A 17,407-nucleotide genomic window follows, 5' to 3' on the forward strand; every position below is an offset into this window, starting at 1 on the left:
AGAGTATAATGCCAAGTAAAATAAGTCAGAGAAAGACAAATACCATATGGTTTCATTCATTTGTGCAGTTAAGAAAACAAGCAAATTTAAAAAGAGACAAACAAAAAACAGACTTAACTCTAGAGAACACACTGATGGTCACCAGAGGGCAGGTGAGTGGGGGGGAGGATGGAAGAAAGAGGAGATGGGGAGTATGTTTACTGTGATGAGCAGTGGGTAGTGGATAGGAGTGTTGAATCACTATATTGTAGACCTGAAACTACTATAACACCACATATTAATTATACGGGAATTAAAAAAATTTTTTTTTGTTTTTTAAAGATTTAATTTATTCATGGCAGAGAGAGAGAGAGAGAGAGAGAGAGAAGTAGGCTCCGTGCAGGGAACCCAACGTGGGACTCGATCCCGGGTCTCCAGGATCACACCCCAGGCTGAAGGTGGCGCTAAACCGCTGAGCCACCGGGGCTGCCCTAAAAAAAATTTTTTTAAGGATGTTCTCATGAACTAAGAGTATATTACCCCCTCATGGGCCCCTCATCAGCAAAAAACAAACTCAGCAACTGGAGCTGCATTAATGGATCACTCATGTTGGCTGAGCCCGTGTGCTGGGATGATAGGTGATTTATATTCCTTAGTTTTCTGAATTTTTACAATAAATTATTTTTTAAGATTTTATTTATATATTTATTCATTAGAGACACACGGGGTGGGGGGCAGAGACACAGGCAGAGGGAAGGCTTCATGCAGGGAGTCCAACGTGGGACTCAATCCTTGGTCTCCAGTGTCAGGCCCTGGGCTGAAGGTGGCGCTAAACCGCTGAGCCACCCGGGCTGCCCATAAATTACTTTTTTAATGTGGAAAATACTTTTGTTAAGCTATATCTATATATCTAAATGAGCTTTCCAAAAAGGTTGTTCTATAAGAGTAACCTTGGTACATGTGTTTTTTTCCTCAGCGGTCACCTTTGTGCCAGTGTCCAAGGTGAATGGGCAGGTGGAAGTCGAGGACATCCTGGCAGCTGTCCGCCCAGCCACCTGCCTTGTGACTATTATGCTGGCCAATAACGAGACTGGCGTCATCATGGTGAGTTATTTATCCTTTTAAGAAAATGTAATGAGGAATGAAGGGGGCCCAGGCCCTACTTGATATTCTCATGTGTCTCACCTGGGGCCTCTTCTTTTTCTTCATCATCTTCTTCCTCCTCCTCTTCTTCTTCCTCCTCTTCCTCCTCTTCTTCCTCTTCTTCTTCCTCCTCTTCCTCTCCTTTGCCTGTCCTCATTAATGACTCCTTATTTCTTTCATTCAGTTTTCATGAAATCAAAGCAGCATACTCAACTGTTTATTTTTCCCTACTGCAGCCCATCTCTGAAATCAGTCAGCGAATTAAAGCCCTGAACCAGAAGCGTGCTGCTTCTGGGCTGCCGGTCATTCTGCTGCACACAGACGCTGCGCAGGCCCTGGGGAAACAGCGCGTGGATGTGGAGGACCTGGGCGTGGACTTGCTGACCATCGTGGGGCACAAGGTGTGTACACAGAGCCCTCCTTCCCTCCGGGGGCTCAAGGCTCCCATAGAGCAGAGCCCATCCATTGGTCATCGATTTGTTGTCCAGTAGGGCAGCTTGAAGAAGGGGTGGCCAGGCAGGGTCATGTGGGGGCATGGGGGCCTCAGGTGAGACCTAAGGCAATGGCTTCAGCCAGATACTGCATGTCCTCCGCCGTGGGCAGAGAGTGCCTGCAGACACCTCGTCAGCCCTCTTGTAACCCCCTCACCCAAGAATGGAAGATGTGAGATTCAAGATGTTGCTTTCCCTAACTTGATTTAAAGTGCAGCTCCTGAATGCAAAGGTTTGGCTTTAGCAGCTTTCTCTTTAAGGTGGAAGAGAGGAAACATTAGTAGTGAAGACCCTTCTGAGACTTGACTCATCCTTCTGGCAGCTGATTAGAACATGAAACATTTTTAGTCCTCTGTTTTGAAGCATGGTGCTCAGCTAGTTTCCAAAGGAGTATGTGTGCTGACCTGACACTGTGGCACTTGATGGTTTTAGCTAAATGTCAGTTTGAAAACCTGGAGTCAAACCCAGGAAAAACCCTTGGCAATCTCTAGCGCCAGCCCCTCTCCTTTTACAAATCCTGTTCTGCGATGTGCAGTTAAGCTTTGGTGCCACTGGGCTGGGGACAAGAGTCCAGGCTCTGCCCTGTACCCCCAGGCTTCTGTGACTCTGACGTGTCCAGAGTGGTGACAGGTAGCACAACTGTGGGGCCCTTACAGTACAGAGTATTTCTCTGTGTGCTCTAAGCACTCAGCATGCTGACAGAGTAGGAACTCAGGAGGCTCTTTTAAATAAATGATGGACTTTTTGTTTCAGTTCTATGGTCCCAGGATTGGAGCACTTTACATCCGAGGGCTTGGTGAACTTACTCCTCTGTACCCTATGCTGTTTGGAGGTGGACAAGAACGGAATTTCAGGCCAGGGTAAGGTAGAAGGTTAATGAAGTTTCTGACCTACTGGCCTCTTGTTGATCTATAGAGCAGTAACTTTTCTTTGTTTCTTGGGAGAACTTTAATAGCACATTCCACATCATTACTGAGTCAGAATTCGCTCTACTGATGGGTTCTGCAGATTCATAGATCTTCAGTCTCTATGGAGAGGATTCAAAGCTGGAGCCTTCCTGGATGAGATGTGCTGCCATTCTCATGATTGTGGGATGCGCAGGGTTGCACAGAAGCACCTGGCTTTCTTTCTGATAGCTCCTGTGTCCCTGTGATATACAGTGGTACTTTAACCAGGGAATGAGGTGATATCAAGATCACACCTTTTATTAGAAATTCTAACAAGAGGGAGAAACAGGAACAACATGGTAGTGGGTTCCCTGGCTTTTATTTTACCTCATTTATGCCTGACTTAGAGCTGATGAAGCCTGCAACTCAGAAACACCAATGAGGACAGAAAAAAATCTCCAACCAAAGCCAACTCTCTGCAGACAGTGGGCCAAAAATAGGACAGCCTAGCAAGACAGAGAACTTTTAGTTCAGCTTTTACTCCAGCCAATCACCACATGGTAAAATGCTGCCATCCCAACCCATGCCAGCAAAGGCAGAGTAGAGAGCCCAGACTTCCACCTGCACAGCCTGTAACAAGACATCCCCATACCCACACCAGGTGTGTCATAAAGGGCCTAGTAGGGATCCAGGACTTCCATCTCGGCCAGCCAGTAACAAGGAACCCTTACAGTGGTGTCAATGAAGACCACATGAGCTTCCACATACATCTTTACTGAGAAGGTGTGTCCTCCCCTTGGGTGTCCACACAGGCTGAGTAGGGAACCTAGATTCCTACCTCCACCTGGCAGCAACAAGCTGGCATACTCCTTCCCCTGCTAGAACAGTGTCAAAACAAGCCAGCTAAAACAGAAAGGTTAAGTAACATCCAGACTCTCATAACATAATATGGAAATGTCCAGGTTTCAATTGAAAAGCACTCATCGTATCAAGAACCAAGAAGATCTTAAACTGAATAAAAAGAGACAATAGATTCCAGCACTGACACTGAGATGACAAAAATGTCAGAATTATTTGACAAAGATTGTAAGGCAGACGCAAGAAAAATGCTCCAATTATGAACACACCTGAAACAAATGAAAGTGTCAGCAAAGACAAAGAAGATAGAAAGAAGAACTAAGTGGAAATTTTAGAACTAAAAACTGCAGCAACTCAGTGGATGGGCTCAGCAGCAGAATAAAGGCAACAGAGGAAAGACTCCGTGAATAGAAAGAGAACAATAGAATTACCTAATCTAAACAACAGGGAAGAATTAGACTGGGCAGAAAATTGAACTACACCTCAGGGACCTTGTTTGACCATAACAGAAGATCTAACAATCATTTCATTGATATCTCAGGAAGAGAGGAGAAAGGGTGAGATGAAAAAGAACTTGAAGAAATAATGGCTGAAAATTTCCCAAATTTGGCAAGAAACATGAACCTACAGTTTCAAGAACCTGAACAAACCCCAAGCAGGATAAACCAAAAGAAATCCATGGAGACCAGAAGGAAGTGATGCAATATTTTGCAAGCATTGAAAGTACTGTCAAGCCAGAATCCTATATACAGCAGAAAGAGCCTTCAGGAATAAAGAGGAAATGAAAACATTCTTGAATAAAGGAATCCTTAACAGAATTTGTCACCAGAAGACCAATGCTAAAAATGACTAAAGGAAGTTCTTTAAACAGAAAAGCAACAGTAAAAAAAGGAAACCTGAAACATCAGAAGAAACAAAGCAGGGTAAGCAAAGTATGGGTAAATAAAATAGGCTTTTCTCTTGAGTTTCTAAATTATGTTTGATGGCTTAAGCTAAACATTATAGCACTGACGTGGTTCAAAATACATGTGGAAGAAAATGTTAAGATAACATTTTAAAAAATGACACAGGCAGAGGGAGAAGCAGACTCCATGCAGGGACCCTGACCTGGGACTTGATCCCAGAACTCCAGGATCACGCCCTGGGCCGAAGGCAGGTGCTAAACTGCTGAGCCACCTGGAATCCCCCCAAAATAATTTTTTAAAAGATTTTATTTGTTTTTAGGGGGAGAGAGAAAGAAAGCAGAAAGAGGGGCAGAGGGAGAGGGAGGGAGGGAATCTTCGCTTAGTGCAGAGCCCATTGAAAGGCTTGATTCCAGACTCTGAGATCATGACCCGAGCTGAAATCAAAAGTTGGGCACTCAACCAATTGATCACCCAGGTGCCCTGAAAAAACAAAAATAATTTTTAAAAAATAATTGAAACAAAGAAATAACCTTTTAAAAATATTGATAAAGCTGACCAATCTCTCACTATATTATACACCTGAAACTAATACAACACTGTATGTTAAGTATGCTGGAATTAAAAGAAAAGCTTGATTTAAAAAAATACCCCAAGAAACCTGTAGTAAGACTGACAAAGGAGAAAAGGAAAGAAGAAACAAATTGCCAATATCAAGAATGACTGCAGACGGGATGAACACTGGGTGTTATGCTATATGTTGGCAAATTGAACTCCAATAAAAAAATATACAAAAAAAAAAAAAAGACCCTGCAGACCCTACAGACATCAAAAGGATAATTAGAAATGCTATGAACAACCTTACACACATGAATTTGAAAATTCAGGTGAAGTGGACTATTTCATCAAAAAACAAATTACTATAACTTAACCTAATATGAGATTAGGTCATTTAGGTAACTTTAACACTATTAGGAAAAGTAAATTAGTTTTATAATTTTAAAACTCCCCCAAAAGAAATCTCCAAGCCCAGATAGTTTCACAAGAGACTTCTACCAAAGATTTAAAGAATTAACACTATTTCTATGCAGTTTCTCCTAGAAAAATAGGAGGGAATGCTTCCCCAATTCATTTTATGAATTTATACCAAAACCAGAAAGATGGTACAAAAAAATAAAACTATGGACTAAATACCTCTCATGAATTTAGATGCAGAAATCTTTAATATTAGCAAATGGAATTCAGCAACACATAAAAATAATATCTATACCATGATGAAGTGGGAGTTTGTTCCAGGGATGCAAAATCAATCAATGTAGTGTAGCATATTCAAGAAGAAAAATTGGGGTACCTGGATGGCTCAGTCAGTTTAGCGTTTGACTCTTGATCTCAGGGTTGTGAGGTCAGGCCCCATGCTGAGCCGCACACTGGGTATGGAACCTATTTAAAAGAAGAAGAAGAAGAAGAAATAACATCATTCAACATAGAAAAAGCATTTAATAGAATTCAATATTCATTCATTAAAAATATGACTAGAGGAGAACTTCAGCTTGAAAAGGGTATTTACCAAAAAAACTGACACCTAACATCACACTCAACAGCGAAGACCTGAACATTTTACTCCAGTGATCAGGGACAGGCTGGGGAGGTCCACTCTCACCTCTTTTTCAACAGTGCTGGAAGTTCTAGTAGGCAAGAATAGGAAATGTAAAGAAAGGAGATAGAACTGTCCCTGTTTGTAGATTACATGATTGTCTCTAGAAAATCCTGAGGAATGTTAAGAAAGATCACTGATATGTGAATTCAGCAAGAACACAGGTTACAATATAAACATACAAAAATTGATTATATTCCTATATATTGGTAATGAACATATGAACAACAAAATTAAAAATGAACAACAAAATTAATACCATTTATAATCACTCAAATACTGAGAGGAGTTGTAACCTGAAAACTAATGTGGATAAAAGAAAGCAAAGATCTAAATAAGTGGAGAGACATACTATGTTCATGGATCGGAGGACTCAGTATAGTAAAGAGGTCAGTTCTCCCCAAATTGATAAATAAACCCAATTTCTACTGAAAACTTAGCACACAGGGGCACCTGGGTGGCTTGGTCAGTTAAGCCTCTGCCTTCAACTCGGGTTATAATCCTGGGGTCCTGGGATCAAACCCCACGTCAGACTCCCTGCTTTCCCTGGAGCCTGCTTCTCCTTCTCATCCCTGCTCATACTCTCTCACTCTCTCTCAAATAAATAAATAATATTTTTAAAAAATTTAAAAGCTTACCAAGTAGACCAGTGGAACAGAACAGATACAACCAGAAGTATGCCCAAATGATTCTTGACAAAGATACAAAAGTACTTCAGTGGAAGAAAGATTCTCTTTCAACAGATGGTGCTGGAGCAATTAGACATCCTCACACAGAAGACAAACCTCAACCTAAGTCTCACCCTTGATAAAACTCGGGATACATGATGAACTTAAATGTGAAACATAAAGCAATAGAACTTTTATTGGGGGGAAAAAAACGGGAAAACCTCTTCTGGCTCTAGGCTTTGGCAAAGAGATCTTAGACTTGATACCAAAAGGGTCCATACAAAGGAACAGTGATAATTGAACTTCATCAAAATTTAAACCTTTCGCCCCACAAAAGAGGATATTAAGAGGATAAAATGACAAGCTGTGCAATAGAAGAATATATCCTCAAAGGATTAGTATCTAGAATACAATACATAAAGAACTTCCAAAATTCAACAAAAACCTCCCAAACAATTCAAACAATGGGCAAAAGACATCACACCAAAGAGGATACACGGATAGCAAGTAAGCACATGAGTAGATACTGAACATCTTTAGCTATTAGGGAAATGCTAATGAAAGCCACAATGAGGCATCACTCCACACCTACCAGAAGGGGTCACACAAAAACCAGGGACAACACTGAATGCTGTTGAAGATGCAGAGATGCTGCTTCACTCACACATGGCCGGTGGGGGGTGGAAATGGTACAACTGCTCTGGAAAACAGCTTGGCATTTTCTTTTAAAATTCAATATGCACACACCATATAACCTGGGAGTAGCACTCCCGGAACACATATCCCAGAGAAATGCAGACAGACGAAAATGCACACAAAACCCCGTATGCAAGGGTGTCTAGCAGCTTTCTTTGCAATAGCCACAAACTGTAAGCAACCCAGATGTCCTATAACGAGTGGCTGGCTTAACAAGCTGTGGCACATTGTGCCAGGGACACCGCTCAGTAATGAAAAGCACTTAACTATTGATACACGCAGCAGCCGGGAAGGAATCTCCAGAGAATTACGGTGAATGAAAAAAGCCAGTCCCCCCAGAATTATAACTATGATTCCATTTACAGGACATTCTTGAAATGACAGAAATAGAGGTGGAGAAGAGATTAGCAGTTGCCAGCGGGCCAAGGAAAGGGTGGGGCCGAAGGGAAGCAGGTCTGGTTATGAAAGGCCAACAGGAGAGGACTTCATGGTGGTGGAAACATTCTGTATCTTATCAGTAGCCTGTGATCTTGTACCCTAGTGTCACTGGGGGGAAGCTGAGTAACCGGTACACAGAATGTCTCTGTTATTTCTTATAAGCACATATGAATCTACATGATCCTTTTATTTAAATTTTTTTTATTTTTGAGTTTTATTTAATAGCATGAGCAGGGGGAGGGACAGAGGGAGAAGCTGACTCCCTGTTGATGTGGGGCTTGATCCCAGGACCCTGGGATCAGGACCTGAGCCAAAGGCTTAACTGACTGAGCCACCCAAGCACCCCTAAATCTACATTATCTTTTTTGAAAAGTTAAAAAAAAAAAAACGCCAAGAGGCATAACATCAGGTGCTTGGGGAGCCATAATAGTTCAGTGTATGGACTATGAGTGGGAAGCAGGGTTTGCGTGACTCCAGATGGAGGAGGCAGCAGACTGGATGCTAGGAGGGAGGGGTGGGTGGAGGCGGGACAGGCTCCAACTTCCACATAGGGTCCCGGCTCTTCCACCTGGGCAGCCCCTCCAGGTACTCCCTGGTCACAGACCTTGAGAGGTGCCCTTGGTCGGGTCGTGCTGTCCGACAGCTGAGAGGTGTGAGCCCCGTAGAGGAGGTGTCATTAGGATCTCACGGTGGTCGAAGAGCTCGGGTGGAGGACAAGCTCAGACCTCCGGGTCCTCCACGCAGAGCTCCTTGCTCTTGCCTGACCACCCGCAGGTGTCAGAGCCAGTCTCTGTAGACAGAAGTGACCAATAAACTTGTCAAAGGCAGAGCTGCAGGATCACGTTACGTGTAATGCCCTGCGCTTCGTGTTCACTTATCTTGTTATCTTCGGGTCAGCAAGCAGCAGCCAGCTCCCGAGGTTTCAGAAAACTTCAACTAAAATTCAAAATTCAGAAAAGTATTCAGTGAGTGATTTGCTCTGTTTTTCCTGAAAATAGACTGAGGAGTTCTGTTTTCAGCTCGTTGGAGCTGAGCGAGAGCCACCGGTCTCCAGGGGGTCCTGCTGCCCCTTGCTTGCACGCACACAATCTCTAGTAGCAGAGGATTCATCCCTCGTGACAGTTGAGAGGCTTCAGCTGAAGGGAATCCAGTTGAGCTGAGGTCTTTGGGCCCCCGCCTGGTTCGACAGTGGGGCCCTGAGGTCTGCCGTTGGAGGAGGGCTTTCTCCTGAGTAGGAAGAAGGTCCAGACACAATTGTCACTCTGGACACCCAGCGAGTACTGCCCAAGGCGGGCCGTGTCCCCCGTGACTGGGCAGAAGCTTCGCGGGGAGGGTTTGGGGGCCTCCAGCTGCCGTCGAGGCAAGCTCATGGTACATGACTAGGAGAGAGGTGGGTGTGATTCTGTTTTTGTTTTTTGTGTTTTTTATTCTCTTTTTGTCTGAACTCCTGACTTTCACAGACAGGATTCTGTCCTGGGGCATCCGTTACTTGCTTTGCATGGAAATAGGATTGAATCCCTTGTGTCTTACAGGACGGAGAACACCCCGATGATTGCTGGCCTTGGAAAGGTAAGCCTTGGGGAGCTCGGACAGAGCGAGCAGGTGCTTTGTCTCATGTGCTTCGGGATAACCCGAGTCTTCCTCCGGGGGAGTCTCTCCTCCCACAAGACCGCTGTGCGCCCAGCACTCCGACACCGGGTGTGGGTGTCGGGGCAGCGATTTCCACTCAGAACCGTTCCGTGACACCAGCTGGGTGTCCTGCAGTCTAACTCAATTCTGACCCCGCCTGCCTGGACACAGTGTCAGACCCCACAGGTCAGGGGCTCAGGCTCACAGGACTGCCCCACTCGGCCCCACTTCAGGCACCAGTCGGAAGTCCCAGTTGTCACCTGTGCTTCTGCTGGCCAGCTCCGCCTGCAGTTCCCATGACCCCGCCCCGGGTTCAGTGAGTTTGCCAGATCAGCTCACGGGACTTACAGAAACACTCGTCCCAATAGATTCCAGGCTTATTGTGAAAGGACATGATAAAGGAGGGATGACCATCGGGACTGGAAGAAATACGAAATACGTAGGGCAAGGTGTGGGGCGGGGCACTACCCTCCCAGCGCCCGCACATGTTCAGCAACCAGAAGCTCTCCAAAGCCATGCTGTTGGGGGTTTTGTGGAGATTTGACCAATCACCAAGGTTTAGCCCCTCTATCCTCTCTGGAGAAGGGGGAGGGCTGGGAAATTCCCAGCTTCTCATCATGCCTTCCAGTGCCCACTCCATCCGGGAGCCCCCACAGCGTCACCGCTTTAGAACAAGACACTGCTGTCTCCCAGGAAATTCCAAGGGCTCTAGGAACTCAGCGTCAGGAACCGAAGGCCAAATACCAGAACAAGAGGTGCTCCTGGTGGTCTTATCCCTGAGGCAGTTACGGGGGTTTCGGGAGCTCAGCACTGGGCCCCGGGCAGAGACCTGTGTACTTCTGTCATCCTGCAGCCCATTCCCCCAGCGGCTTTACCGGGTGGCCGGGCCTTGGGGAGACCATGTTCACGAGCCCAATAAACGGACTGATGTTAGAAGAAGCCTCCAATTGTGTCGTCACCCCCGAGGTGTACTTTCTGAGGTCTGTGGAGTGGCCTGCAGGTGCTTAGCGCTGAACGGGAAATGCTCTCGAAGCCTCCGCTAATGTGGGAAAGGCGGCGATGTCTGTACGTAGAGACCGCCTGACAGGCCCACGGATAGCCTGGGCCGGGGCCTTCTCTCCAGCCCGAGCCCTGGCCGTCCCGCCTACAAGACGCAGCTTCCCAAAGCGATTTCTCATGACGGCAGCGCCCCGGCACACTGGCACCTTGCCTGGCTTCTGTGACCCGCCACCGCCACGGCCCGGCCGCCCTCCATGCATGCACTCGCGCCCTTCACACACTCAGCTTCCCGAGGCCCCTCCCCGGAGCAACGTCCCAGGCCATGGCCAGCTGGCCAGCGTCTGCCAGGCTTCCCGCCACCCCTTTCCCTGTGTGCTTCCTGAAGAGCACCTCCTACCCATGTCCTCTCCATTGGAACGTTCCAGCCTCCACAGGCCTGCACACCCCCCCCCGCCATTCCTGACACCCAGGCTCACCGATCCTCCCTCCTCTCCCCTGGATCCCGCAGGGGAGGCCCAGCCCCGTGGGCCAGCACAGCCGCTGCTGGCCCGCCCACCAGCCAGCTCCTTTCCCCTCTGCCCCTGCCAGGCCTTCACCTCCTTGCCACTGGCCAGCCTCCCGGCACCATCTCAGCCTCCTCCGCACAACTGCTCCCTGGTGGCACTCGTCCCGGCCTGCGGCTCCACCAGCAGCCTGTGCTCAGGGCAGGTCCTGACCCTTCTTTTGAGGGACCCAGGTCCCCACCTGCTTGCTTGACATTCCCTCTGGGCCCACGTGTGCATCTCCTCCCTGGCTCCCCTCGCCCCCCACGGTGCCTCCCACCACCCAGGACCTCATTGGGAAATCTGGGAGGTGCCCACCTTGTCCTTGTCCCCTGTACCTGGCAAGCCACCAGCCAGTCCCATCTCTACAATATATCGGGGTCTGCATCTTGTGTGTCTCCGTGGCTGCGGACTCTGGGCCGGGACACCTGCCATGGTCCCTTCCATTCTCTGCACAGCATCCAGAATGACTGTTGCACATGCAAATCAGGGCATCTCACCCCCTTCTCAAAACCTCCGTGTGTCTGCACTGACCCTGCCTGTCCGAGGCCCCAGGGCCCTGTCCCCCTGGGTCACCTCCTCCAGGCATTTGCCCCTCCTGCTGCCTTGTCCCTGAGCACCTGGCTCTGCTCTGCCCCCTTCACCCTGTGTGCCCCTCGCCCTGGGGAGAGCCCGCCCCGCCTCCCTGCCTTCCTGCTCTGTGGACTGGCTGTGCGTCAGGCTGTGCCTCGGGCATCAGGAGTGCCCTATCTCCAAAGTGCCTGATAAAGTGAATTCCTGTTGAACAAGTGAGATAACTCTTCTCAAGCACTTACTGTGGCCCCAGCCACCTAGTGGTGCTCAGTAAATATTGTCTGTTCCCCATGTTCCAGGAAGAGAGCAGTTTGAAATCAGGCAGTCTCACCTCTACTCTTCAAGGGTGTCATATTCTCCTTCGTTTTATCACCATTAAACGTGTTTTCTTGCATTGTGTCCCCAGGCCGCTGAGCTGGTGACCAAGAACTGCGAGGCTTACGAGGCCCACATGAGAGATGTTCGTGACTACCTGGAGGAGCGGCTGGAGGTGAGCCTAGGGTCTGCGGTGGGGAGGTAAGGGGGGACCAGGGGGTGAGCGCGAGGTGGGGAGGGGGGCGATGATCCTGGGGTCCACGGTGGGGCAGGAGATGGGGAGGGGAGGGGTGAGCGTGGGGTGGGGAGGGGGTGATGAACCTGGGGTCCATGGTGGGGCAAGAGATGGGGAGGCGAGGGGGTGAGTGTGGGGTGGGGAGGGGGGGCGGTGAGCCTGGGGTCTGGGTTGGGGATAGTAAGGAGGTGAGCCTGGGGTCTGGTCCACAGTGGGGCAGGAGAAGAAGGGCGGTAAGCCTGGAATGATCCCTGGTGGCAGGGCCGGTGGTGGGGGGAGACGTGAGGAGGTGAGCCTGGGGTCTGGGTCGGGGGATGAGGAGGTGGGCCTGGGATGGGGGATGGGGTGGTGAGCCTGGGGTCCATGGGGATGAGGGTGGGGTCTGTCCCCTAATTCCTCGATTGAGCGGAGGGTGGGGGTTGGCGCCCCCCCCTGGCAGCAGGCAGGACAGGGGTTGATTGACTGGTGGTCCGAGGACTCTGGGGACACTCAGGGGAGAGGCTAGAAGCCTGAGTCCGGGGACCTCCCCCTCGAGCCGCCATGGGCTCGAGACCGAGTGGTGATCGTCAGGGACAGGATGGAAATGCAGCAGAGCTAGTGGCTTGATGGCCGTACTGAGGAGAGTGACGCGTATTCCAATTTTTTTTCTCCTAATTACCTTTGCTTTCCAGTCAGTCCCCGTAACGACTAATGCAGATGCTCATTGACGAACTAATTATTCTATGTGTTGAGGTTGAGATTTGGGCTCGAGGTCAAACAGCTGGGGGAGTGCGGTGTGCTCCGAATTCCTCATTGACTTTTCAGGCTGAATTTGATAAGCAGAGAATCCATCTGAACAGCCGATTTCCAGGGACCGAGCGACTCCCCAACACGTGCAACTTTTCCATCCGGGGACCCCAGCTCCAAGGTGACGAGGGTTTCCCGGCCTGCGTGTGGGGCGGTGGGCGCCGGCGGGGCGGCTGTCCCCAGGAGGCTGTGGCCGCCTGTTGCGTGGTGTGCGGGGCGCACGGGGCATCCCCAGCCTCCGTGAGCACGAGGTGCGGCGCCTGCCCGAAGCTGACAGGGAAGGAAAGGAAACAGCAGACTTGAGGCCAGGTCGTAGCTCGGCCGTTTCCGTCAGCAGGTTTGACGTGATGATTTATGGGGAGCGGGAGAGGAGAGGCGGTCAGCGTCAAGGTCTGGCTCAGGTGGGGGCACCCGAGTTCCTGCGGTAACTGCCTCCCGGCTGGACACCGTCTGATTAGCGGGATCCAGAAAGTAAAACGTGGCTCCCCCACGGCGCTGGGGCTGAGTCCAGGCGGGGGCCGGCCGTGTTTCACGGAGGAGATTCCGTGTCCCCCGAGTGTGGGGTTGGCGCGGCCGCAGAGAGGTGGTGGCTCCCTGGATGTATTCAGTGAGACCCATGTTCACATAAATGAGGCAGGTTCTTCTCCCAATGAAGTCAGCGAGCGGGTTTGTTCCTTTTATCTCCGGGCTTGGGACAGAAGAGCGAGGTGCCCTCCCACTTAGTACGGGCAGCTCCCGTTGCCCCACCTCTAGAAAACACAGATGTAAGCTGAAGTGTTACCCGGACCACAGATGACACAGTAAGGCAGCTGCTGGGCGTCCTGGGCGTCTTCCTAGGCAGGTGACCGGAAATGGCACGTTCGAGGCCAGTTTAATGAGCCAGAATCGTACCTAGGAGGGACCATCTTCTCTGGATCCTGTTGCTCTGTCACTGAGATGAGAGAGGCCTCTGCCCTGGAGACACCCCCCCACCCCACCCCGCAGGTGGCACAGGGGATGGAGCCTCAGAACTTACAGCGGGGGACGAGGAGAGGTGGAGGCAGGGCCCTGCGTGCACTCTCCACCTCACACCCCTGCGGTGTCTCCCCAGGCCGCCTGGTGCTAGCGCAGTGCAGGACGCTGCTGGCCAGTGTGGGGGCCGCGTGCCACTCGGACCATGCAGATCGGTGAGTGCTCCACGCGGGGTCCGGGGTGCATCCAGCAGGCAGCTGGGCCTGGGCTTCCAGAGCTAGCCAACAGGGACGCAAGACACAACCAGAGGTTGCAGGCCCGAGGGGAGAAGGGGAAGCCCCAGCCAAAGGAGGCGTGGGAAGGAGGGGAGGAGCAGGGCGGGCTGCCTGAGCTCCCTCTGTCCTCAGAGAGGTTGTGACAGGCCAGGCTGGTTCCTGGTGGCCCCCAGGGATTACAGGCCAGGCCCCCATGGCCGAGGCAGGAGGGGAGGGTGTGGGGCCCGGGCATCCCTGGCAGTGGCCCGACCCTGGTGGAGGAGGAGCAAGGGTTCACTGTCCCCCTGCTGTGAGCGGGGGTCCTGCAGGGGTGGGTGCAGTGCCGGATAAGGCAGCCTGGGCCCCAGAGAGGGCAGAGCTGTGGTCACGGCGGGCTGTCAGGGTCTGTGGCTGGCGCCGCGGTACCCCGAGGGCTGAGGCTGGGTGGGGATGGCAGGGCCTCCTCGGGCCTCAGAGCTCCGCAGGCTGCCCGAGGGCGGGTGAGGCCAGGAGCCGGCATGTGGCACCAGAGTGGCGGTCAGGAGCCGTGAGGCCGGGGCCAGGCTGGAGTGCAGGAGGGTACAGTGCCCGTGGCCGCCAGCTCACGGAGGGCTGAGTGGCCCGTTTCCCAGACGGGGAAGCCCAGGCACGTGCGGTCTGGAGTCTTAACAGCCAAAAGATGAGGGAGAGGGGAGGAGAGGCTGAGGAGGGGACAGATGTCCAGTGTGGCCCTGTTGGCGGGGGGGGGTGGGGTGGGGGGTGGAGGCAGACACTCAGGGCTCTCGTGGGAGGCGGGGGCGCCCCTCTGGGATAGGAAGTGAGGCCACGCACTGGGGGAGGGCCGGGGCCCAGGAGCTGCGGCCATGTCACTCTCGCCTGCACTGCAGGGGCCTCTGGCACAGACCCTCGGGAACCAGAGGTGGTGACAGTCCCCTCCGCCCAGTCCTGGGCTCCGGGGGGCGTTTATCGGGACGGCTGTTAGGAGCTCTGTCGTGACAGCGACCTCTGCTGTGCTGCTCCCCCCACCCCTGGGCCTGTGTTGGGGGCGAGGGCACATGAGCAGTGAGCCCCGGGGGGAGGGCAGGGCTCCTGAGCTGCCCCGCGGTGGCTTCACGGAGCCTGGTGTGCGCGGAGCCCGGCGCCCGGCGCAGGTGCTGTGGCAAACAGACAAGTGCCAGGTGCGCCTCCGCCTCCCGTGTGAGCCGCGCACCTCCTCCTCCTGGTCACTCCGTGTGACAGGCCTCGGCCTCGCCGACACGGTCCCGGCGGTCTTGTCAGGCCCTCGTGGGGCCGGGGCAGGGGCCGCACCAGAGTCGGAGCTGACACGGGGGCCCCTGCGGACGGTGGCCCAGGGGTGTTTGGCAGAGCTGGAGGGTCTCCGGAGCCCCAGCTGGGGAGCTGGCCCGGAGCAGAGGGGGCGGGGTCCCTTCCCCACCCCCAGGGAGCTCGAGGGCCTTTCCTGGCCGGCAGCTGAGCGGCCCCCTCGCCCCTGCAGGCCATCCCCGGTGCTGCTGAGCTGTGGCATCCCCTTCGACGTGGCCCGGAACGCACTCCGGCTCAGCGTGGGCCGCAGCACCACCAGGGCCGACGTGGACGTCGTCGTGCGGGACCTGAAGCAGGCCGTGGCGCGGCTGGAGGGCCAGGCCTAGCGCCAAGGGCGCCTCACGGAAGGCCTTCCGAGGGCTGCGCCAGGATGGCTCTCTTCTTGAGTTGCCCGAGTCTCAGTTTTGTACCCGCAAGTGCTTAGAGGGCCGGGTGGGGGGCGGTCACCGCTGCCCGTGGCGCAGGTTGGAGTGCCGAGTCAGTGTCCCCCCGGGAAGTGGGGTGACCTGCTGTGTGTGCCACCCTCCCGGAAGGTGGCGTTTTTATCCTGAAGACAAAATGCTACTGTTGACAAATGACTGTCAGCTGCTGCCATGGAAATAGGAAACCTGACTTTGCTGCCACCGTGGCCCCCCGCCTGCCCGTGTGCTGCGTGCTCTTGCTCCCCGCCCTTCTCAAGCCCTTCCTCGGCCGGGGGCCACTGAGGTCACGAGGTCAGGCCCCCGCTCCCTGCTCCGCGCCCCCCTCCCAGGGCCGTCCTCGCTCAGCCTGCCCCGGCCACCTAGAGCCACCAGGCCCCGCCCGCCTTTTCCTTTTGGTCAGACTCAGGGCTCCGGCTCGGCCGTGGAGTCACGGGCGGCTGGGCGTAGGGGACACCGGGTCGTCCCTGCGGCAGGAGATCACCTCACCCCTGACCCCGCTGGCGTCACGATGTCCACAGACGGATTCCCCCGTCTTCACGAGTGCTCTGTGGCGTTCTGATCCACCTCGGATGGAGACACGTACCATAGGAATGATTTCTTAACTGCCGAACATTTTTCATGTGTGGTTTTAAGTGCAAAGAACTACATGGTGATGTTGAGGAAATGATCGTCAGAAATGAAATGAACTAATAAAATATTCCAGGGCTGGTCTTAGACGTTTTATGGTTTCTCTAGCGGATGCTTCTCTGGGGGTCACCGATGTGCCTGGGCTGGCCGCAGAGGTGGCGTCGGAGGGTGTGTAGTGACCCCAATTTAATCGCTGTGCGATTAGGCTTCACCTTAAGAAATTCAGCCTGAGACCGTGTCTCTGGGACTCCCTAGACAGTGGGTCCGTGAAGGCGGCATCCTGCTGCTTCCAGGCAGAGGCCATGCCGATCCCCAGGTGCCCCGCCCTACTGAAGAGAACAGTCTGGGGAAAGATGTGGGGCAGCCTTGAAGACCCGGAGACCCTCACTGGCCTCGGTGGCCTCCCGTCCACCACTCGGGCCCCGAGCCCACGGCTGGCTCGGCCGAGCACCTGCCACCCAGAGGCTTACGGAGCCTCCGAGGCCTGGGCCAGCTGAGGGCCGGGACCCAGCACAGGTCTCCAGGAGGCAGGTGGGCCCTGGGCTCCCGGGGTGGAGGCCTAGCCATAGCTCCGGCCCGCGTGGTGGTCAGTTCCCCCAGGAGGGCCTCCCCGGAGTCTCGGGGGACCTCCCCCTGGGGCCAGCACAGCCTCGGGGCTCCTGCCCCAACAAGAGGAAGCAGATGGAAGGATGCTGGTAACCGTAACACCCACCAGTTGCGGGCAGTCCCTCTCGGGATGAGACAGCACGTCCCTTGGTGCTTGCTCCGATGCAGCCACGGGCACGGCAGCACCTGCCAGCCAGTGCCCAGCCCTGACCCGAACCCAGCGCGGACCCTCCCCCGGGCCCGGGCCCTCTGCCACCGCAGCTCTGGGCCCGGCAGGAGTGGCTGGGGTAGGACTTCGAGGCCCAGTCCCCGGGGCCCGCCCCGTCCCCCCCTGCCGCCTCCCATCTGCCCTGAGCGCCGCTTATCGGGTAACCGGAGCCGGGAGGCGCGTCCACGCCTGAAACAGGAAGCCCGGGCCCGTGCGTGCGC

At 53.2% G+C, this 17,407-nt stretch overlaps 1 protein-coding gene and 1 long non-coding RNA gene across 10 annotated transcripts in view; one reads left to right on the forward strand and one right to left on the reverse strand.

The window, feature by feature from the left end:
* The window catches only part of SCLY (selenocysteine lyase), a 38,627-nt gene extending 22,166 nt beyond the window's left edge, over positions 1-16,461 (forward strand). For 5 of the 9 annotated variants that reach the window (XM_035719891.2, XM_035719894.2, XM_035719893.2 and 2 more), the window contains 8 exons: positions 956-1,083; positions 1,359-1,523; positions 2,367-2,473; positions 9,177-9,285; positions 11,866-11,949; positions 12,814-12,916; positions 13,886-13,961; positions 15,496-16,461. In XM_035719891.2, the coding sequence (XP_035575784.1) occupies positions 956-1,083; positions 1,359-1,523; positions 2,367-2,473; positions 9,177-9,285; positions 11,866-11,949; positions 12,814-12,916; positions 13,886-13,961; positions 15,496-15,649 (926 nt within the window). In that variant the 3' untranslated portion in view covers positions 15,650-16,461. Of the gene's footprint in view, positions 1-955; positions 1,084-1,358; positions 1,524-2,366; positions 2,474-9,176; positions 9,286-9,973; positions 10,285-11,865; positions 11,950-12,813; positions 12,917-13,885; positions 13,962-15,495 lie in introns of those variants that run through there. The other 4 variants (XM_035719897.2, XM_025463612.3, XM_025463613.3 and 1 more) reach the window with 2 other exon arrangements.
* On the reverse strand, positions 4,552-11,574 carry LOC125753613 (uncharacterized). The gene is made up of 3 exons (XR_007405807.1): positions 11,205-11,574; positions 5,612-5,700; positions 4,552-4,743 (listed from the first exon to the last, which is right to left on the reverse strand). It is a non-coding gene; the product is annotated as an uncharacterized LOC125753613 (long non-coding RNA).
* Positions 16,462-17,407: the final 946 nt, after the last annotated feature.

Source organism: Canis lupus, chromosome 25 (genome assembly GCF_003254725.2).
Source record: "Canis lupus dingo isolate Sandy chromosome 25, ASM325472v2, whole genome shotgun sequence".
Classification (NCBI taxonomy): Eukaryota; Metazoa; Chordata; class Mammalia; order Carnivora; family Canidae; genus Canis; species Canis lupus.